Consider the following 22,500-nt stretch of genomic DNA (forward strand, 5'->3'; position numbering starts at 1 on the left):
TGCCTGAGCCACAGAAGGCCCTCCCACTCGGAGCCCCTCAAAGGGGTGTCACCGGCACCTAGCTAAGAATGGTCAGTGCGTCTTTGGCTTCTCCCGCCTCCCCCCCCAGGTGGCGTCCCCCGGAGGAGGGGGGGAATGGGGGGCTCCCGCCCCGCCCCCGCGTAGGGACATTCCCTCCCTTGGTCCCCCTCCAGCCCCTCCCTCCCGCTCTGCCCCTCCCCTCCCCCAGCTCCAGCGGGCCGCGTCTGCAGCGCCGGACCCCCCGGGCTGGGCTCGGCCCGGCCCCTCGCAGTGTCGCCGCCGCCGCCGCCGCCGCCCCGTTTGCTGACGAGGAGGCCCCCGGCCGGGGCCCTGGGCGCCGGGCATAAAACGGGCCCGGGCCGGGGCTGGGGCCGGAGCCGCCGTCCCCGGGCAGCGGAGCCGCTTGGAGCCCGCGTCTAGGCACCGTCCGCCCGCCCTGTCCCGCCCGGCCGCCGCTGTTGTAATGCCCCGGCAGCATCGCAGTCCCCAGCTCGGCTCGGCCCGGCCCCGGCCCCGGCCCGGCCTCGGAGAGTCCCCGGCCGGCCGGCCCGCCCGACCTCCTCGCCTCGCGTCGCCCGCCCCGCCCGGCCCGGCCCAGCCCGGAGGCTGCCTGCCTTCGCCGGCCCGCGTCATGCGGAGCCTCTCGGGCCCGCCGGCTCACTTTCTACTTTTTGGGCTCCTGGCGCTGGGGTCCCGGGCGGCCCGCGGCTCCGGCCCCGAGCTCCCCCAGCTGCCCATCCGGCCCGAGAAGGAGCCGCTGCCCGCCCGGGGTTCGGCAGGTAGGTGGCAGCGGGTGGCACAGGTGCCCGATGCTGCTGCGGGCACGGGGCTGGGGGGCACGTCTGGCACGAGGCGAGGCGAATCGAGGCGAGGAGAGCGCTAGCTCGCAGGGGCGGGAGGACGCCGGCTGGCCGGCTCTAGGGAGGGGATGGGCGCAGGGGCGGGAGGGCAATGGGCAGGGAGGCGGCGGCTGCCAGCTGAGTGCCCGTCCCGCAGGCTGCTCCTTCGGGGGGAAGCTCTATGCCCTGGAGGAGACGTGGCACCCGGACCTGGGGGAGCCCTTCGGGGTGATGCGCTGCGTGCTGTGTGCCTGCGAGCTGGTGAGTGGTTGCGGGCACACGGAGGCCCCTAGTCGCCGGGCAAGAATTGCCCGTTTGGAGGACCTCGGACTGCCGGGAGCCGAGATGATCCGGTGGTGATGGAGCGGGGTGGGGGAGGGCCCAGGCCTCCGGACACTGTGTGTGGACGCCCTGGGCGGGTCTGTGGGGAGCACGGGAGAGAGCGAGGGGCCAGGTTCTTTCTCTTGCTCCCTCACCCCGGGGCACTGGGGGCAGCTTCTGCCGAACCTCCGTAATTCCGGGCCGCCCGGTCAGTTCCCCCTCCTCCCTGGCCCGGATGCGCGGAGAAGGCCTCCCCCATCTCGCTCCCAGTTCCCCAAGCGGACTCTCTAGTGTCTGGGGTGCCCCCCTCCCCGTCTTGACCGTTTTTTCTTCCTGTCCCTACTTTGGCCGTAGCCCTCTTGGGGTCGCCGGGGCAGGGGTCCGGGACGAGTGAGCTGCAAGAACATCAAACCCGAGTGTCCGGTGCCGAACTGCGGGCAGCCCCGGCAGCTGCCGGGTCACTGCTGTCAGACGTGCCCCCCTGGTAAGGCCCGCCCCCAGGTCTAGGCTCCGCCCCTCGCCCCAGGTGCCGAGACGGGCTGCTCGCGGCTTCAGCTCCTCGCCCTGTCTGCTCCCTGGCTCCCTGGGGGTCAGGGCCTTGGGTTCTTCTTCCGCTCCGCTTCTAGCCCCGTCGGGTGGCAGCACTTGGGAGGTGGGGGAGGAGGTGGGTCCCAGGGGACTCTTCCCCCTTTTGCGTTCGTGGCTGGGATGAACTTTTTTGAGCCCTTCTCTCCGATCCTTCTCCACTCCTACCAGAGCGGACCCCTCCCGAAAAGCAGCCCTCCGCTTCGGCCTTCGAGTACCCCCGGGATCCGGAGCACCGCAGCTACAGCAACCGCGGGGACCCTGGAGCTGAAAAGAGGGCTCGAGAGGATGGGCACACGGGTACGGGAGGGGTGGAGGGAGGGAGGATGGGCGTGTGGGGACGGGAGGGTGGGGAGAGGGAGGATGGGAACTCGGGTAAAGGACTGGCACGATCTGGGGCACCTGGCGGGAGGATATGTGCGGGTAGGGGTACGGGGGCGGGGAAGGCGGGCGGCTATTGGCCGGCCCACGCAGGGCGTTCGGGGCTCGTGGAAGCGAAGTTCTGAGTGGAGCTCGGGGCTGCTCTCTTCCCGCAGACTTTGTGGCACTGCTGACCGGCAGAGGGTCGCAGGCAGTAGCCAGAAGCCGGGTGCTGCTGCTGCGGTCCACCCTGCGTTTCTCCGTCTCCTATCGAGGGTGAGCTGAGAGGGAGAAGGGGCCAGAGAAACTAGGGGACCAGATTGTCCTGGTGTGGAGGGCCCGGAACCGAACGAGAACGGGGGGGAGGGCAAGGAGGACCTGGCAAAGCGGCAAGGGGCGCCCGGGGAGCTGCGTCCTGGTCCCCTCCTCCCTAGCCCTCTCCTTCCCCTGCAGGCTGGAGCGCGTCACCCGAGTCCGATTCACAGACCCAAGTGGCAACATCCTTTTCGAGCACCCTGCTCCCCAAGCCCAGGATGGCTTGGTGAGACCCTTCCCCAGTCCTGGTCGCCATCCCATCTCCCCCTGCTCCTGGGCCAGGCGGCAAGACCGCGGGGGTGGAGATCAGGGGAGGGTGCGGCGCATCTCGGCCATCGGCTGATCATGTCAGCTCATAGATTTAAAGCTGAAAGAGCCCCCTCGCCACCGCCCAGTCCAGCCTCGAATTTTGTAGTTAAAGCAGAGCCTCAGAGAAGGAAGTGGTGCTCCCCGTCCCCCGCGAGTCAGCTGGGGAGTAAGTCCTCTTGGGGATTGTTTATCTACTTGTGCCTGACCCCACCGGTGTCTTCTCAGTTTGAGCGCTGTCCATTTATCTGTTTCTCTATCTGTGTCTGTGTCACTTTTTCCGCCTGCCTCTGTCTATTCGTTCTATTCACGTCTACTTCAGGTCTGTGGGATGTGGCGGGCACTGCCCCGGCTGTCCCTTCGGCTCCTTCGGGCTGAGCAGCTGCACGTGGTGCTGGTCACACCCACTCACCCCTCAGGGGAGGTCTGGGGGCCCCTGATCCGCCACCGGGCACTGGCTGCAGGTGAGGACTGATGGGGGGAGGAGGGGAACCTGTGAGACCTTGAGCCTTGGCTTGGAGAATTCAATCAATTGCTCCATGTCCCCACTCATGATTCTTGTGACCCCCCCCAAAAAAAAAACAAAACCGCTGTCCCTGGGCACCTTACCCCTCCTACCCTATTGTTTCTCAAGGGGCCATTTTACTTTTTTGCATTTGTATCCTTGTCCCTTTGTGCAATGCTGGACACACAATATTCATCCATCCATCCATCCATCCATCCCTGTACCCATCCATTCACTCATCCAAAGAGAAGCCCTAGTCTTAGCAGAGGGGGCTTTTTTTGCCCCCTCCCCTCGTTTTGAGCTAGTTCTGGGGAGGTACGTATCCAATAGGGAAAGGAAGGCCTGCTTTGAAATTCCTCCTCTCCCCTTGTACCCAGAGACCTTTAGTGCCATCTTGACCTTAGAGGGCCCACCCCAAGCCAATACTGGGGGCATCGCTCTGCTCACCCTGAGTGACACAGAAGACTCCCTTCACTTCCTCCTGCTTTCCCAGGGGCTGCTGGACTCTAAGAGTGGTGGTGAGTGAGAAGAAGTGGGCGCAAGGCCCTGGTGGGCCTTGGACCCTTCCTGCAGGTCTTACATCTTCCTTCCAGGGAGCCAGGAGGGAGGAGGGGGGAGGGCATGGATATCTAAAGCAGACAGGTACCCATCCATGTTTCTGCAGGATCTTTCCATACTCCCCTGCGACTGCAGATTCAACACCAGGACCAGCTCCTCCGAGAGCTCCAGGCCAATGTCTCTGCTCATGTAAGGGCCCAGCCTGTCCTCCCAGCCCTCTCGATCCGGCCGGAGTCCTGCCCTTCCTGACTCTTCTCTCCCTGAACGCTCTCCCTAACCCTCTCCAGGAACCTGGCTTTGCTGAAGTGTTGCCCGACCTCACGGCTCAGGAGATGCAGTGGCTGGCTCTGGGAGAGCTTCAGATATCCCTGGAGAGGAAGGAGGGTCCCGGCCCCCGAATCAGTGGGCACATCATTGCCAGGCAGAGCTGTGACAGTGAGTGGCTGCCCTGGGCCACCCTCCCCAGCTGGAGGGAGGGGCGTGGGCTTTAAGACCAATAGGATGGCCTTCCCCCCCCCGCCCCCCCGCTCCTGCTCCTCTACATCCTTGTTCATTTTTCTCCAAAGCCCTGCAAAGTGTCCTGTGTGGCGCAGAAGCCCTGGTGCCAGTGGAGACTGGTGCCGCAGGCTCGGCCAGCCTCAGGCTTCTGGGGAACGGCTCTCTGCTCTACCAGGTTAGGGGCTGCCTCTTGGAAAGTCCTTGGGGAGTTGGCTGCAGGGGAGGCTGGACACTGGAGGGGCTGCAGTTGGAGGGCTTCCAGGGTCCCTGATCCTCTCCTCCCCTCTGCGTCTTGTCCCTGGCCCTCAGGTGCAAGTAGTGGGCACGGCCAGCGAGGTCACAGCCGTGACTCTGGAGACCAAGCCTCGGAGGAGGAACCAGCGCAACGTCCTGTGTCAGATGACCAGGGGCCAACAAGGAGGGCGCATGGTAAGGGAATCCCGGGGAAGGAGGGCAGGGCTGGGGTGCAGGATTAGAAGAGCCCTCCCTTGGGCTGAGGAGGCTGAATGAAAATGTATTTTTATTATTATCATTTGTTTTTACTGTCACCTAAATCTCCCAATATATTCTCCCCTTTCCTCTCCTAGAGAGCCACCCTAAGAAAGAATAAAAAATGAAAAAGAAAAAAGAAATATTCAACAAACCTAACCAATAACCAATCCATTGAAAAAAATCTAATGTCCTATGTAGTGTTTAAACCCAGTCCCCCACCTCTGCATAATAGTTGAGGGGTGTGTAGGCATGCATGTGTGCACTGTACACGTGTGTGTGTGTGTGTGTGTGTGTGTGTGTGTATGCTTGGGTGCTAAAGTCTTTACCTCTGCTGACCTCCTTCTGTCTATCCCACCCTATGGGATCCCCCTCCCCTGCCTTGTTTGCCAGATCGTGGGCATGTGTCCAGGCCTAGGTGCCCGGGGAGTCCACATGCTGCTACAGAATGAGCTGTTTCTGAATGTGGGCACCAAGGACTTCCCTGAGGGGGAGCTGCGTGGGCATGTTGCCACCGTGCCCTATAGTGGGTATAACGCCCGTCAAAATGGTGAGTACCACAGTGCTTTCCCTTCACCCCATTACCGGTCAGGAGGATCTGATGGCTGACTTCCCAGGCAAGTGGCCGGGCACCCTGGGCCAGGATCTCCTGTAGGAGGCAGGTCCTCTCCTTACCTGGTACATCCCCTCCCTTTCCAGTGCTTCCAGTGCCCTTGGCAGGAGCTCTGGCCCTGCCTCCCATACGAAGCCAAGCTGCGGGGCACGCTTGGCTTTTCCTGGACGGGCACTGCCATCTGCATTACGAGGTCTTGCTGGCTGGACTCAGTGGTTCTGAGCAGGGCACTGTCACTGTCCACCTCATCGGCCCTCCCGGCCTTCCAGGGCCCCAGCGCCTGCTGAAGGGATTCTATGGTCCTGAGGTGAGGGAACTTGCTGAGCATTATCGGGGAGCCTTATGTGGGCAAATAAGAAATAAGTCCGTGGCCCTCGGGGAATGGGGAATGTGGATTCGGGTCGTTCTCCGCTAGCTGGGCCCCTCCTGGGGGAGAGGGAAGGCTGGGGATCCAGGTCCCACGGAAAAAGCCCTGGATTTGTAGTCAGAGGTCCTGGGTGTGAGTGTTGCTGATACTCCTTGTGTTTCCTCCTCTGGGAAATCAGAGGGTTAGACTCGAAAACATCTGAGGTGGTTTCCAGTTCCGGGTGACAGCTTTAGAGCCTCATTGACAGGGTTGGGAAGATAAAACCTCCTGGGCTTTGGAGATAAAGACTCTATTCTGTGTGATATTGAGAACACTGGGTTTGGAGCAGGAGAACCTGACTCCCCTTAGTCTATGGGCAAATCGCTTTCTCTGTGCCTCAGTTTCTTTATTTGTAAAATCGAAGAGTTGAATCAATGATATTTGAGGGTCCTTCCAGCTCTAGATCAAGCCTTCCATTCTGTGTCTCTGTGTCCACAGGCCCAGGGGATTGTGAAGGATCTGGAGTCTGAGTTACTGCACCACCTTTCCCAGGGCAGGGCCTTCCTGCTGGTCAGCACCAAGAACAGCCCCCGTGGGGAACTGCGGGGACAGGTGGGCTGGGGCTGCTCAGGGAGAGGGGATGGGAGGGAAGGGGATTGGGGGGGGGTTCCAGGGCCCCTTGGAGAGAAGAGAGTAAGAGGGAGGGGGTCCCGGTGGGCTCTGGGGCGCTCAGGGAGAGAGGATGGGTGGGAGAGGGGTTCTGGGGTGCTCAGGGAAAGGGGATGGGAGGGAGGGGGGTCCCAGGGGGCTCCGGGGCGTTCAGGGAGAGCGGGAGTGAGGGAGGGCGGGCAGGAGGGAGGCGTCCTCAGTCCCCGCCCCCTCTCCCTTCAGGTGCACATCCCCAACCAGTGTGAGGTGGGCAGCCTGCGGCTGGCGGCCCCTCTGCCCGACAGGCCGGCCCCCGAGCTGCAGGCGGCCGCGGCGCCCAGGAGCTACCTGAGCCCCGAAGCCCCGCTGGTGGCCGCGCCCGCGGTGCCCGCATCCGTGGGCCCGGTGGCGCCCCCGCCCCCGCCCGAAGCTTCGCTGGCGGCGGTTCCTAAAGGGGGCGGGGGCGGGCCCCTGCGCGAGCCCAACACGTGCTTCTTTGAGGGGCAGCAGCGTCCGCACGGAGCGCGCTGGGCTCCCAACTACGACCCGCTCTGCTCTCTCTGCACCTGTCAGGTAAGGGGGCCGCCCGGAGGGGACTGGGAAGGAGGGAAAGGGGGCTGCTGGGGGCAGGGCCCCGGGAGCTTCCTCCATCCTCCCCTCGGCCCTCTCTCCTGACAGAGGCGAACGGTGATCTGTGACCCCGTGGTGTGCCCTCCCCCGAGCTGCCCTCACCCCGTGCAGGCTCCAGACCAGTGCTGCCCAGTTTGTCCCAGTAACCAAAGAGGGATGGGGGGAGGGGAGGAACAGAGGAGAGGAGCAGGAAAGGGCAAGGGGGAAGTTTGGAGCACTGGAGGAAACTGAGCCCCGCCTCCTTGCTCCGCAGAAAAATTGGACGTTGCAGACAGACAAGGGCTGGATCGGAGTCGGGATCCCGGAGAAGGTGAGGGAGGAGCGAGGAGGCGGAGGGGGAGGGAGAAGAGGGAACTGCTGATGGCTCTAGGAGACGGGAGAAGAGGGAAACGGAAGGGCATGAAAGCAGGAGCGAGGGGGTGGGGGGGAGTGGAAGCTGACCTTTAAGGAAACCAATTGCATTGGGGGAAGATCAAATCTACCTCCCTAAAATCTGCAGCCCTCCTGCCCCACCTTTCCCCAGCCCCTCCCCTAGTGCAGGCCCTCCTCATCTTTGCCCTGAATTGTGGACCACAGGCTTGTAAAGGGTTATCTGCAGCTTCCTTCAATTAAAGCAACATTTCCCAAGTACCTACTGTGAGCAAGGCACTGGCAGGACACACATAAAAACCTAACGGTTTCTGCCTGCCACAGACAGACAGATAGACACAGGGACAGAGAGAGAGACAGACACAGAGACAAAGAGAGAGACAAAGAGACAGAGACAAAGACAGAGAGAGAGAGAGAGAGAGAGAGAGAGAGAGAGAGAGAGAGAGAGAGAGAGAGAGAACAGAAGCCAAAGAGAGTCTTAACAGCTGAAAGGATGAAGAAAGGTCTCACCTAGCAGGTAGCCTAGGAATTGTGTTTTAAAGAAATTGGGAGAGACTCAAGAAGTCAGAAGCGAAGAGGGGGGCATTCGGAATATGAGGGCCCACCTGGGCCAAGGCCTGAATAGACGCCGGTCTCCTGGAATGTCACGGATGGGGAATGACCAGCGGAACGGTGAGAGTGGAACAGAGAATATGTGAAGGAAATAAGGTTAGGGGGAAGTCATCTAATGGAGTCCTCTAAATTCCAGGCTGAGGATTTTGTGTCTGACAGGGACAGGGAGCAAAGGGGCATAATCGGAAATTGTTTTGGGGACTATCGGTTTGGCAGCTTTATGGAAGATGGAAAGAGACCTGGAAGGAGGGAGAACAATGAGGACGTGATACAGGAGAGAAGTGATGGTGATAGTGGAGAGGGGAGAATGAGTGAACGATGAAGTTGGAATAGACAAGACTTTGCAACCGCCCAACTACGGGGGTTTGGAGAGAGGGAAGACATAAGATGGTTTCAGGAATTTAAATATGGGCCATTGGAAGGACGGGGATGTGTTCTCAGTCATCTTGGAAGAGAAAAAGATTTTAAACTAAAAATGATGGATTCTACCTGGGCTCTGCTGGGGTCCAGCCAGGACTTAGGACAGCCGGGAGGCCCTTGTCACCGGATTGTCGAGTTGGGGGACAGTGACTATAATGAATTTTACCCTGGCTCCATTTGGTTGAGATGCTTGGAGATGACTTCTGTTTTCCCATCTGTAAACTGAGAGAGCTAGCCTAGCCGGCCTCTGAGATCCCTTTCCGCTTGGGGGCTCCGGTCCTCTGGCCTGTCTGTCCCTTTATAAATCCTTTGTTGGATCTACTTCTTCTTTTTTTTTTAAATAACTTTTTATTGACAGAACCCATGCCAGGGTAATTTTTTACAGCACTATCCCTTGCACTCACTTCTGTTCCGATTTTTCCCCTCCCTCCCTCCACCCCCTCCCCTAGATGGCAAGCAGTCCTATACATGTTGAATAGGTTACAGTATATCCTAGATACAATATATGTGTGCAGAACCGAACAGTTCTCTTGTTGCACAGGAAGAGTTGAATTCAGAAGGTAGAAATAATCCGGGAAGAAAAACCAAAATGCAAGCGGTTTATATTCATTTCCCGGTGTTCTTTCTTTGGGTGTAGCTGCTTCTGTCCATCCTTGATCAATTGAAACTGAGTTAGAACTCTTTATTGAAGAGATCCACTTCCATCAGAATACATCCTCAAACAGTATTGTTGTTGAGGTATATAATGTGGATCTACTTCTTAAGGCACACATCTGATCATAGAGTCTTCCCAACTCCTTCCTGTCCTCATCAGAAAATCTAACCTCTCTAGCCTAGGATTTAAGACCTGTTCTGACTCCGATTTCCCTTTCCCAGCCCTCTGGGGGGTTAGTGCTTTCCCATCCCTCTACTTGTCCTCCCCTCTTCCCTTTGAGCTTTTATTTGTGCAGAAAGGACTTCCATTCATTGCTGCTTGTTGAAGTCCTTCCTTTCAAGACCTAACTCCAATTCTGCCCCTTTCCTGCTCTCCCTCAGTTTGAAGCAATCTCTCCCTCTCCTGGGAACTCCTAATTCCTTCCCGAGCCCTCCCTTTGTATTCACTATGTTCTACCTTGTCATATTGCTTTGTGACTCTTCCTCCCCCACCTAAGCTCCTTGAGACCACAATCTATTGTCTTTCCGTTTTCAATTAATCAATGCTACAGCGAGGATTTATTAGCTCCTATTTGTGCTATGAGCATTGCCAAGAATGAAACAGACATTCTCCAGGGGCTAGTACCTCGGACAGTACCCGGCACCTAGTAGGTGCTTACCAAATGTTTCTGGACTTAAAATTTGATTCATCTCCAGGAGCAGAGACCGAATGCCTTGTTTGAAAACCCTTCATCTCCCAGCCTTTCTCACACTCTATGGGACGACCTCAACAAGTCGGTGACAAGGGCCTCCCGGCAGTTCTAGCTCCCGGCTGTCCCCCGTGCCATTATCTTGGTCTCCCGGCTTCATTGACCCAATTTCGGCCTTCTCCAGAGACCTCTCTTGGTCTTTCCCCCTGCCAGTGCCTTCCTTCTGAGGTTCCCTGTCTCGTATTGTCCGAACACAGTCATTTACTCTTTTTCCCCATTAGAATGTCAGTACCTTGAGGGGAAGGACTGTTTTTTCCTTTTGTATCACAGAGCATAGTAAGAACTTAGTTGACTGACTGACTGATGTCTGTCTGTGGCCCGGAAAGAGCCTCCCTGATCTTGACCCTGGACCTTATTTTCTCTCCACAGGCTGCTACTTTGACGGTGACCGGAGCTGGCGGGCGGCGGGTACCCGATGGCATCCCGTGGTGCCCCCCTTTGGTCTCATTAAGTGTGCCGTGTGTACTTGTAAGGTACGGGCAGCTTCCCAAACCGGCCTCCCGTCCCCTCCTCAGCACAAGTCGGTAGCAAGCCACAGCTACCAGAGGAGCTGATTTGATCTTGGGCTTCATCAAGGGAGGGCTGGCCTCCAAGAACAAGGGGTGACAGTCCCGCCGGGCTCTGCGCGGCTCCAGCCACATCTGGACCATTGTGTTCAGTTCTCTGTGGCGCAATTTAAGGGCTTGACAAGCCGGAGTGTTGAGAAGGGCGGCCTGTGGGGAAGAGCCTGCGTCTGTGTCGTATGAAAATTGGTGGAAGGAGCAGAAGTTTGGATGGGGGAGAGAGCGTGGGGACCCAGGTGGATCGGGGGTGGGGAGGATGGGAACAGTTTGTGTCTCTATCCTCCGTATCCGGCGCCGTTCCTGACACACAGTAGGCACTTAATGAAAGTTTGCTGCTTTGTATTAAGGGTTTGGGTCAGATAGGGCAGGTGGGCTAGCTCACCCCTCCCGAGCTCCTGGTCCCTTCCAATCCTGCTGATTCCCCCGTAGGGAGCCACAGGGGAGGTGCACTGCGAGAAGGTGCAGTGTCCCCGACTGACCTGCGCCCAGCCGATCCGGGCCAACCCCACCGACTGCTGCAAACAGTGCCCAGGTGAGCAGGTCTGGCCCAGGTGAGCGGGTCCGGCCCAGGTGAGCGGGTCCGGCCCAGGTGAGCGGGTCCGGCCCAGGTGAGTGGGTCCGGCCCAGGTGAGCGGGTCCGGCCCAGGTGAATGGGTCTGGCCCAGCTGGCATTGCGCCTGGAGTTCCCTGGCCAGGGTGGGAGGAGGGGATCTGTCCCCATCTCTGAATCTTTCTCCTCTGAATTCCATCTCTGATTCTCCTCCTTCCCGTCTCCCTTCCTCCCTTCACGCAGCGGGCTCTGGAGCGCGGGCCTGGCTGGGGGATCCCATGCAGGCGGACGGGCCGAGAGGCTGTCGCTTTGGGGGTCAGTGGTTCCCTGAGAGTCAGCGGTGGCATCCGTCGGTGCCCCCCTTTGGGGAGATGACCTGCATTACGTGCAGGTGTGGGGTGAGTGCTCTATTTGGGCCGGGGAGTGATAGTGGGAGGGACCCACAGGGAGGGCTGCCATGCGGGAAGACCCAGATGAGCAGGAAAGGTATCAGCAGAAGCAGGAGCCCGGGATCCGGAGACACCGGGAGCCCCGGTGCTGGAAGGCGCCCAACACCTGCCGGGAGGCCCACCGGCTTCTTCTCTGTCCTAGGCCGGGGTTCCTCACTGTGAGAGGGACAACTGCCCCCCCGCCTTGGCCTGTGGCTCCGGGAAGGAAAATCGCTGCTGTTCTCACTGCTCATCCCGATGTAAGTGTGGAATCCATGGCGGGCTTCCCGCTGAGGTGGGGCCCCGGGAAGGGGAGACAAGGGTGGGAGCAGCCGCGGACCGGCTCCTCTGCCCGACACCTTTCCACGTGTCTCTGCAGCCTCTGAGACCAGGCTGGAGCCAGAGCTGGAGAAAGAAGCTACGGACTCTTAGGCGACTGACTGAACCTGAACAAAGTGTGTGCAAGAAGGCCGGGCCGAGGGGAGTGGGCGGCCGGACAGGTCATCCAAGGGAGGACCGATGCCAGCGTGGCCTCGCCTCTGCCGCCCCCGGCTCTATCGGGGACTCGGGTCCCAAGCTGGCGCCAGTATCAGGCCCCGACACTGCATTGCCTGCTCCACCTCTCCCCGCCCCCACTTGTTTGCCCCCGCCCCGGCCTTCGGGCCCTTTTGCCCCTCGCCCCCCAGCCCCTGTATATAGCGCCACCGGCTTTTTGGGATTTTTAATTTATCCTCACTCAGCACCAAGGCTCCCCCGCCCCCAACCTCACCATCCTCGCCCTGAGCTGAGCAGAGTCATACTGGAAATGTATATATTTATTAAAAATGTTTTTCAGTTCATCGCTCCAGGCTCTCTTCTTTTAGTTGAGGAGGGAGGGAGAGCCACGGGCACGAGCTGGGGCATCGAGTCTCTTGTGATGGGGATGAGCTCCCCGGGCCTGATGGGCCTGCGAGCTCTTCCCGCTTCTGCCTTCAGGAGTCGGGAGCCCAAGGAGGCAGGAGGCAGTTTGGAGCAGCTGTGCCCGGGATGGCTTTAGGGGCTGTTCGGAGGGTGAGAGGAAAGACCAGGCGCAGGCTGGGTGGCCCATCTTGGCAGACCGGGCACTGGCTCTCCCCTCCCTGGGCTCCCCCCCCAGGGGCCTGCCCTGAGCTCCCTGCTTCACTCCTGGCAGCTGGGTCAGTGATGGAAGTCCTCGAGCATGCTGGGCGGGCCCCATGAGTAACCGCTTGGCAAAAAGCCCGGCTAACCTGCCAGCTCTGCCAACACACAGACAGGCAGGGAGCGCTTCCCTCTCAGAGCGGCCCGGGTGCAAAATGGGGGCCTTCCAACGGCCGGAGCCAGATGAAGGTGTCCATCTTCCTCTTTGCTGGAAGCCGGTCTTGTTTGGGTCGGGCCGGTACGCTTGTGCTAGACTGGGCCCAGAGCCGGCCGTGGCCCAGCCTGGCCCCTCAGGGACCTTGGGCGAGCCACCCGGCCACTAGTGATGCTTTACTCCAATCCAGTCCGATCCAGCATTTATTAATTACCTACTGGATGCCAGCCACTGTGCTAAGTGCTGGAGATACAACGAATAAAAGAGTCTGCCCCAAAGGAGCTTATGGTAGAAAGGAAACAGCTTACAAACCTGGAGGGGAGAACTGACCCCCAGACCCCTAGCTAAGCCATGGGCGTGATGGGCTGCCCCATAGGGACAGTGCTGACAGGCACCCCGCTGACCAAGGTGGGCCCAAACTTCTGCAGGACAGGAGGAAAGCTGGGCAACCCCCCACCCCCAGGGCAAGAGATCATTTCTATTGGGCTTGGTTAGGGGCCTAATGAATAGGGAGAGAACTGACTTTAGCCCTTGTCTTTTAAACTTAAAATTATTTTTTATTGACTCCTTTTTCCACATCATCTTCCTTTCCCCAAATTGTCATTTGTTGTTCTGATTCTCTGTAACCCCATTTGGGGTTTTCTTGGCAGAGAAATGGAGCAATTTGCCATTTTCTTCTCCAGTTCACTTAACAGATGAGGAAACTGAGGCACGCAAAGTTAAGTGACTTACCCAGAGTCACACAGATGGTAAATGCCTGAGACTGGTTTTAAACTTGGATTTAAACTGAGGCCTTCCTGGCTCCAGGCTCAGTACGCTCCACTGAACCCCCCAGCAGCCTCTTTCCCAATATATTGCCAACTTTAAAAAGTTTTATTGATTCCTTTCTTTCCCATCTCCCCTTCCTGTTCTCCTATATGCAATAGTATGGAAACATTCTGGCTCAACTTGCCCCATAAAGTATCAACCTTCCTGGTTCTTCTGGGACCTGATCTCAGTGGAGATTGCACTAGTTCTCATGATAATTATGAAGAGTAGATTTAGGTATCTGAATGATGGGCCGTTTCACGCACCGAGGAGACAAAGAAATCATAAAAAAGGGGAAAGGATCTACATGCACAAAAATGTTTGTAGCGGCCCCTTTTGTAGTAGCAAGGAGCTGGAAACTGAGTGGCTGCCCATCAGCTGGGGAATGGCCAAGTAAGTGATGGTATATTATGAAATATTACTATTCTAGAAGAAACGATCAGCAGGATGAGTTCAGAAAGACATGGAGAGACTTACAGGAACTGAGGCAGAGGGAAGTGAGCAGAACCAGGAGAATATCGTACATAGTAAGGGCGACATTGTCCGATGATCATTATTGAAAGACTTTGCTCTTCTCAGCAATAAAGTGATCTAAGACAATTCCAAAAGACTCACGATGAAAAATGCTGTCCACATGTAGAGAAAGAAGGATGGAGACTGAATACAGACTCAAGCAGACTATTTTACAACATGTTTAATGTGGAAATAGAAACATGATTGTACATGTATAGCCTATATAAGATTGATTGCTGTCTTGGGGAGCAAGAGAAGAGGAGGCTGGGAGAAAAAAGTGAAAATCAAAATCTTATAAAAGTAAATGTCAAAAACGAATATGTTTTAAAAATAGAATTTAAATTAAATTTTTTTTAAATGGAAAATTCAGAAGCAGAAATGATAATTAAAGATGAATTGACCGTGATCTTTCTGAAAACGGATACATTGTAAATAATTATGTTGTTTTGTTGCTGGTTGTTTATTAATAAGCAATATAGTCGGTAGCTTTGAAGTTTGTTTAAGCCTAAGAAATTAGGGGGTTTGATATGAGCAAACAGGATCATAGGATCCTCGATTTATAGTGACCTTAAAGGTGATCAAGTGATCTTAAAGCTCTCATTTTACAGATGAGTAAATTGAGATTCAGAGAAGTTAAATGATTTATGAGAAAAGAAGTTTCTTTAGTTTATCAAAGAAATAATACATAAAAATTTAGCAAACTATTAAATAAATAAATTGTACTTAATAAATTATGATGGAATCTCATCACTAATCAGTGAGAGATGTCACTTTTAATAATGAGAATAAAAATATCTCACATCATCTTGATTACCTTAGAAAATGGGATGAGAATAAATATGGAAAGTCTGCTAGTAGCACGTGAAGAGAAAGGTGATTGACCCATCTAGTCTATATGTAAAAGTTGACCCTAAAACTTGCTACCAATATACTTGATTTTTATTCCTTTTGTTTCTATGATAATGAGTTAAACATTATATATAGTCAAACTCTGCTTGCGTGGTCTCTCCTATTACACCATGTTCAATGTGCCTGAGGAAGGAGTGGCGACTAAAATGCCCAGGGTTGTGGTAGATCACACTCAGGACTTATACACATTCAACAAATACAGAAGTAAAAGGAGAGAAATAACGTAGAGATATTGGTTATACATTGTTGGACTGTGCAATAGAATGATGATATTGCCAAAAGTGATTCACAGATTTAGTGCTGTGGTGTTCTTCTTCTTTTCTATAATATAATGGTTCTCTGGGAGCTGGTTTCTTGGGGAGATTTTCTGGAGGCAGCCTTAGTTTCAGTTCCAAGTAATAATCACCCCCAATGCCGCCAGCTGATAAAATCCAAACATTTATTTTCTCCTTCCAAGTCTTGTCTCTTTCCTTGGGCCCGCTTAGCTAGATTCTTAGAGGCTTCTCTCTGCTTCGTTCCAAGAGCTCCTGCAGCTTGTCTTTTAGCTCTTCCAGCTTCTGCTTCTAGCTCAGCTCCGACTCTTGGCAATTTTCCGACTGACTTCACTGACTCAGCTCCTTTTGATGCTCTCTCAAAGGCTGACTCCTCCTCGGAGAGTGGGATTATGGGAGGTGCGAATTCACGAAGTTACAAAGTTAACTTGGTGTATCTCCGGTACTTGTGAACTCCCATGTGTGAGCCAATGTGTGACCTCTCAAAGGTGCAAAGCCAAGCCCACAAGCATTGCTTCCATCAATTCCATTGAATTATCACCTTGTTTCAAATTCTGGCTCATAACAGAATGAAATAACAATCAAACCACCAATGGACAAACAAACAAAAAAATGACATTGCGGAAGTAACATAAAACTACAATGTATCTTCAATGGAAGTTTTGGACTCACCAAATACAGTAGCAGCAGTATTAGCTCTTTGGAAGAAGATGTGTCTCCTCAGAAAGTGAATGCAGTTGCCTCTTTTGGTTAGGTCAGAATGTGCAAGAGGTAGTCTCTTAATTTGGCCCCCGATAAATGAGGGGACAGAACCTCTTTTGATTTGGTTAATAAGAGGATGTTCCTTTTTGACTGAAATCAACAATTCACTCTCTTTTGGTTTATCCACCATGAATTAAGAGCTCTCCTTTAATTGGCAGAATCTTCTGCTCAGGGGAATGGAGGTTAAGGACCAGATCAAGGATGTTATAATACAAATCATTCTTTGCTTTTATAACTCCCGGGGCCTTAATGCTGTTGACTTAGATAATGCATGGGTTAGGCTTTCTGGGAAGCTGCCATATTTCAATCGGCCACCAGAGGGCACTTAGTCTACAAGTGCCAAGGCTGCTTTCCCTACCCATGCTTTTTTTTTTTTTTTTTAATTTTGCCAACATATATTTTCTCATTCCACAGATACTAATATCACAACTATTGTCATGTGAAAAATTTTACTTATTTTTTAAAAATAACTTTTTATTGACAGAGCCCATGCCAGGGTAATTTTTTACAGCATTATCCCTTGCACTCGTTTCTGTTCCGATTTTTCCCCTCCCTCCCTCCACCCCCTCCCCCAGATGGCAAGCAATCCTTTACATATTAAATAGGTTACAGTATATCCTAGATACAATCTATGTGTGCAGAACCGAACAGTTCTCTTGTTGCACAGGGAGAATTGGATTCAGAAGGTAGAAATAACCTGGGAAGAAAAACAAAAATGCAAGCAGTTTACATTCATTTCCCAGTGTTCTTTCTTTGGGTCCTACCCATGATTTCATTGGATTGTAGTTTTATATCTAGACATCTCTCTCTTTGTCTCTCTCTCTCTGTGTCTCTGTGTCTCTCTCTCTCTGTGTTTCTCTGTCTCTCTCATTCTCTCTGTCTCTCGGTCTCTCTGTCTCTGTCTCTCTCTGTCTCTCTCTGTCTCTGTCTCTCTGTCTTTCTCTGTCTCTTTCTCTGTCTCTCTGTCTTTTTCTGTCTCTCTGTCTCTGTGTCTCTGTCTGTGTCTCTCTCTCTCTGTGTCTCTCTCTCTCTGTCTCTGTCTTTCTCTGTCTCTCTGTCTCTGTGTCTCTGTCTGTGTCTCTCTCTCTCTGTGTCTCTCTCTCTCTGTCTCTGTCTCTCTGTCTGTCTCTGTCTCTCTCTATTTCTCTGTCTGTCTCTGTCTGCCTCTCTCTCTCCTTTCCTCCTCCCCTCCCTCACTCTCTTCCTCTCTTGTACAACATAGTTTAGCACCTACTGAGTAAAAAAGAAAAAGTTTTGAAAATACCTGTGGGATGAGAAACCTGACTCCCTTTCCTCATTCCCCATTTTGTATCCAGAAGCTTTGCTTGTCCCTCAGGTGCCTTTTTTCTCCCTTTCCCATAGAGGGCCCATCAATCCTACCCTTGCCACATCTCCTCAATGTGTGTTTTATTGTTCTGAACATAGGTCCAACCTGTGGTAAGTGCCCTCAGCACACAAAGTCTTAGTCATGGCTTTGACAGAACTTGGCAGGGATAATCTAGAGTTACTCTGGAGGGATTTTTTGGAGGCAATTAAAGTTAGGAGACTTTCCTCATTACAAAGCTAGCAAGTGTTAAGTGTTAAATGTCTGGGGCTGGATTTGAACTTAGATCCTCTTGACTTCAGGGCTGGTGCTCCACCTACTGCACCATTTAGATCTAGGGATCTAATGATAGCCAGGAGAGGATTCTGTGATCCCTAGGTGCTCCAGAACGCTGTCAGAAGCTCTAACATTGTCTGGGCTCTCCTCTCTCAGCTCTGGGTCCGGTGCCCTCACTGACCACGTGGTGGGATGATTTCGTTCATTGGATATAGAGCAAAGTCAAAGAGAAATAAATTGTGTGCCTTCATGAAGCCGTCAGCCATCTCCCAAACCGTCTCCCCCAACAGCATCCCCAAATTTGAATGTGGCCCCCCGAGTGCCACCAGCAGGGACCAGTAGTTAATAGCAAAGGGGTGAGAGAAGGGGTGGCCATTGTTCATCCCAGGACCTTGGACTAGTGACGAAGACAGAACCGGGATCATGGGCAAGGCAATGTGGGTAAGACAGTGAGGGAACCCATTCTCCCTTCCAACTTAGCTCAGAGCCATTCGAAAAGCAGGAATCTGGGCAGCTCTGGGTCTTGGCACCCCGTGACTCCCAAGTCAGCCTTGCTTCTTTCCTCTGTGCCGGCTTCCGGTTGGCTCGTCCTTACGATTCTGTGGATGTAGAGCCATCTCTGCTGTTTTTTATTTTCCTTGCGGCTCTGGTCGTATCCTACATGGTCTCTTGCACTTGCAGCAGGAGCTGTCACAATTGTGCCCCAGGAGCTCCCTGCCCTGCCCCTGCCTCTGTCTCTGTCTGTGATTCTTTGTCTCTCATAGAAATAGTACATGACAGGCAGGATAAATGGAAGGGAAAAGGGAAGAGTGTTAACATGGACATCCCAAAGTACAGAACATCCCCCCCCCCCAGTCTCTTTATGTGGGACTTCAGCTCAGTTACAATGAGGGGAGAAGGACCCTGCCCTGGGGAAGGCCCAAGAGCTGCCTTGTGCTAGGATCATGAGAGGATCTTCTGCCATTCTACTATGAGCCAGGTGTGCCACAGTGGCTAGAGCACCAAGGAAGACTTGAGTTCCAATCCAGCTTAAAGATCCTTACAAGCCGGATGAGTCTGGGCTGGTCACTTAATTTCTAACTTGTCCATGGTCCTAAAGTCTGTACGTATCTGACAGAGGAACCAAATTCCAGGTTTTCCTGACTCCGATGCTTTATCCCCATGCTATGGATGCCATCTGGAGGGTAGTTCTCTCACAAAGAGATGTCCATTATGTGGGCGTCAAATGCTGAGAAAAAGGGAGAAGATGATAAGGAAGAGGAGAAAAGGAAGGGGAAGGAAATGGTGATGGGAGAAGAGGCAAAAAAGAATGATGTTCCTTTGAGAAAGGATAGAAAGAAAAATAAAGAGAAGATCATCAATAGATCCCCAAAGACACGGAAGGCCGATAGCCATGCGGCTCATGGTATTCCCGGTGACAGAGGCTGGGCAGGAGCCATCTTGGGTGCTGATTAACATCATCCAAAGACAACAAGACAGAATCAGTTTCCTACTAGTTTAATGGTCATTGTACTTCCTACTTGAAGAGGACCCAAAAGACAGCAAGATGTCTGGGTACAGTGTGTCCGACTGGGGCTGAACAGACAGAGGTGAGTTCAGAAGACTCTATCACATTTCGGGCACAAAAGTCCTTGTGAACAACTGGGATGGAACTGGCTCTAAATTTGTGACTCTCACTTTTCTTTTGAGCGACTGGGATTCTGCTTTGCTCACGGAGCCACAGAACCCTCTCTGATGAGAGGGTGCCAGGCGATAATACTTGACTGCAAAACTATTACAGTCTCAGTTCTTTTTGGATTTGCATTTGGAAGTGCCCAAACCCTTTTCAGGACTTCCAACCTGGGCTAGAGGGGCGGGAGGGCAGGGGCGAGAGCACGCAGCTCGGTTGGCAGGATCTGGGCAGGGCCATTGGCAGAACTGAGGGGGCAGCTCCGCTCACTGCCTTGGCAAGAGAGGATGCCTCCGAGATTGAAGTCTGACTCTGAACTCTCAGAGTCCCACCCTTGGAAACAGCCTGGGAAGTGCAGGGTGTTTTGAGAGGCGTGGAGTCAACTCAGAGATGCATATTCACCCAGTGGGCAGGATGGGCGGGCTCCTTCTCCCTGACATAACCAGCTTCTCCCGGGAGCCGGGAGCCGGGAGTCGAGCTCCTCAGCTTTGCCCGTGGCTTTGGGATCATGACTACCTTAGCTGGCCATCTGTTCCCTGGGTTGATTTTTGTTTTCCTCGGAATCTACTATGCTGTGCTGACGTCTCTGGCCCTCCTGAGGGGGCAGCGGCTCCTGGTCCTGCCACTTCCTCCCCGGAATAAGAGAACGCAGGGCTGGCTACAGCAGCTACCCATGGAGGGTTTAGGGAAGACTTTTTGCGGCATCTTTGGCGTGATAGGTACTTTTTTCATTCCGCTGGGATCCAACAGGTTCGCCATGATAGATTGGGAAGACCCCGGACAGCCGTTCTTGCATCACAACTCCTGGCAACACATGACCATGTACACTTTCTTGCTCCTCAGTGGTCTGGTGGACACAGTGAGTCGGTGCTGTCTGGCCAGGCAGCAGGTGAAGCTGGAGCAAGCGGCCTGGGCCTTCGCCTTCCACGGAGCTTCCCTGCTTTTCATCTCCCACCTCCAGGGCAGGGATGCCCTGGAAACCCGTGCCCATCTCCTAGTAGTGCTGCCCCTCATGCTGGCCGGTCTGGTGCTGACCATTGAACTCTGGTTCCCTGACCAGCCCATGCTTTGGATACTCAAGGCATGGATGACTCTCCAGTTTGGTTCGTGGTTTGCTCAGATAGGGAACTTCCTCTACTCTCCAATTACCGGCCACCCTTGGAGGGCAGATAAACCTGGAGATATCATGTTCCTCACCACCTTCTTCTGTTGGCACCTGATCGTGAATGCTCTGCTGATAGCTGCCATTTATGGGCTCTGTGTCCTCTGGCACCAGCGGCATCCCCCTCAGCAGGGGGCCAAGGGCGCTGGGTACCGGCTGTGCCCCACAGATTCTGCCAGTGAGGAACTAAAGAAGCTGATGGTTGAGATGAACTAGGATGGTAGCATCTAGGGTGTAGAACACTTACAGGCTGTGCCTTTTCTCCAGCATGGAATGAGGATTTTTTAGAACAGTTTCTAGCTGCAAAGCCAGGAAAACTGGTTTTTCCTCAATAAAAAGGACAAACCTGATCAAAACTTCTTAGTTTGCCTGTCTTTGTGTGAGGGCCATTTTGTATCTTTCTTGTGGGGATTTCTGAAAACAGAGGGACCAAGGAGGAGGAGGTAGGGCCGTGCTCTGACAGCTGGAGCGCCTTGGCTAGAGGGAGTCACAGGAGGGAGAGAAGTGGCAGGGATGGGCTCCCCTAAGGAGGAAAAGAGGTTCCAAATTCTATCTCTTGCATTTGTTACTTACCTTCTCTGAGATCGTTTCTTTAACTTTACAATGTCCCATAGACCTACAGGAACTGTTGCTAAGTGAAGTGAGCAGAACCAGGAGATCGTTGTACCCAGCAACAGCAAGACGGTACGATGATCACTCCTTTTTTTTTTTTTTTAATTTTATTTTATTTAATAATAACTTTGTATTGACAGAGTCCATGCCAGGATAATTTTTATACAACATTATCCCTTGCAACGATGATCACTCCTGATGGACGTGGCTCTTTGCAGCAATGAGGTGATTCGGGCTGGTTCCTTGTGGTGGAGAGAGCCGTCTACGCCCGGAGAGAGCATTGTGGGAACTGAATGTGGATCACCACATAGCATTTTCACCTTTTTTAGTTTTGTTTGCTTGCATTTTGTTTTCTTTCTCATTTTGCTTTCCTTTTTGAATTTATTTTTCTTGCACAGCACGGTCATTGTAGAAATACATATAGAATTGCATATGTTTAACCTACATTGCATTACTTGCTGTCTAAGGGAGGGGATGGGGGTGGAAAGGAGGGAGAAAAAAGTTTGGAACACAAGGTTTTGCAAGGGTGAATATTGACAACTATGCATGTTTTGAAAATAAAAAGTTTTAATAAAAAAAAATACAATGCCTCCAATGAGGAGATTTCTGTAGAATTTTTCAGGCCTAAGAAACTCAGAGAAGTATTTGCTATTGTCATTATGGATTGATGGGCACTGAGGGGCATTAGTTGGGCTTGGTGCTTAACTACTTCCCCGCAAGGGAAAAGAAATGCAGGTCCTGGTGGGTTGGAGCACCAGGGAAGTCAGAAATCTTCCTTCCAGGCAGCATTAACAGAGCATTTTTATAATCAGGATTTGAAACAAGAGGAAAGAACGGACTCTCTAGCTGATGAATAGCATTCCTTAACCAAATTCCCCCAGCATCCTTCCCCCGTCTGCCTTGTCTGCTGCCTCCACAGCCTAAGCCTTCTCTGGGCTGCCCTTGTTCTGTCCATACCTTGTATTCTTTTTCTAAGTGGGTCCAGTGTTTGCAGGGAGAGTTCAAGGTAGGGAGAGGCCGAAGAGAGATAGGGAAAGTGTGAAATGAGGAAGACTGGAGAGGGAACAAAAATGGGAAAGGAAAAAACAGCTGTCCAGTCAAGAAGGGAGAGGTGGGGGAGTATCAGGAACAGGAAGCCTGGGAGCCCAGAAGAGCAGAGTGGAGTCAAGGCCAGAGTCTGGCGCTTTGGGGTGAGCACCTATTTTTTATTTTATTTTTTGCAATTTTTCTAAATATATTTCCACATTTATCATTCTACACAAGAAAAATCAGATCATAAGGGAAAAAAGAGAAAGAAAAAAAAAAACAAGCAAGCAAACGACAACAACAACAACAAAGGTGAAAAGACCGTGCTGTGATCCACACTCAGTTCCCGCAGTCTGGCTTTCTCCATCCCAAGTCTATCGGAACTGGCCGGAACCTGACTGTATTTTATGACAAGCTGTAGCTGCATTTGGAATCACACGGACCGAGTGGCTTTGTGATGTTGGGCAGGTTTTCTCC

The 22,500-nt window shown here is 53.4% G+C and overlaps 2 protein-coding genes across 2 annotated transcripts; both read left to right on the top strand.

Annotated features, from left to right (window-relative positions):
* The first annotated feature begins 297 nt into the window (after nt 1-297).
* On the top strand, nt 298-12,218 carry CHRD (chordin). The gene is made up of 23 exons (XM_051999986.1): nt 298-800; nt 1,018-1,121; nt 1,536-1,665; nt 1,938-2,066; nt 2,303-2,402; nt 2,580-2,667; nt 3,070-3,211; nt 3,630-3,770; nt 3,917-3,999; nt 4,098-4,245; nt 4,377-4,483; nt 4,618-4,737; nt 5,191-5,347; nt 5,497-5,717; nt 6,255-6,368; nt 6,648-6,977; nt 7,083-7,176; nt 7,288-7,344; nt 10,208-10,311; nt 10,831-10,933; nt 11,195-11,349; nt 11,543-11,639; nt 11,759-12,218. The coding sequence occupies exons 1-23, from the start codon at nt 485-487 to the stop codon at nt 11,809-11,811; spliced, it is 3,093 nt and encodes a 1,030-aa protein (XP_051855946.1). The 5' UTR covers nt 298-484; the 3' UTR covers nt 11,812-12,218.
* Nucleotides 12,219-19,626: 7,408 nt separating this feature from the next.
* On the top strand, nt 19,627-20,741 carry LOC127560611 (transmembrane epididymal protein 1A-like). Its single transcript, XM_051995325.1, has one exon. It carries the CDS (start codon nt 19,732-19,734, stop codon nt 20,599-20,601), a length of 870 nt encoding a protein of 289 aa, XP_051851285.1. The 5' UTR covers nt 19,627-19,731; the 3' UTR covers nt 20,602-20,741.
* Nucleotides 20,742-22,500: the final 1,759 nt, after the last annotated feature.

The sequence above is a fragment of the Antechinus flavipes genome, chromosome 4 (genome assembly GCF_016432865.1).
Source record: "Antechinus flavipes isolate AdamAnt ecotype Samford, QLD, Australia chromosome 4, AdamAnt_v2, whole genome shotgun sequence".
In the NCBI taxonomy this organism is placed as follows: Eukaryota; Metazoa; Chordata; class Mammalia; order Dasyuromorphia; family Dasyuridae; genus Antechinus; species Antechinus flavipes.

What these genes read in the sequence shown, in the direction of transcription:
- CHRD (XM_051999986.1), top strand. Translation starts at nt 485, where the DNA reads ATGCCCCGGCAGCATCGCAGTCCCCAGCTCGGCTCGGCCCGGCCCCGG. An exon ending in CTGTCAGACGTGCCCCCCTG is followed by an intron (nt 1,666 to 1,937) that starts GTAAGGCCCGCC and finishes CACTCCTACCAG; the next exon opens with AGCGGACCCCTCCCGAAAAG. An exon ending in GTGCCGTGTGTACTTGTAAG is followed by an intron (nt 10,312 to 10,830) that starts GTACGGGCAGCT and finishes ATTCCCCCGTAG; the next exon opens with GGAGCCACAGGGGAGGTGCA.
- LOC127560611 (XM_051995325.1), top strand. Translation starts at nt 19,732, where the DNA reads ATGACTACCTTAGCTGGCCATCTGTTCCCTGGGTTGATTTTTGTTTTC.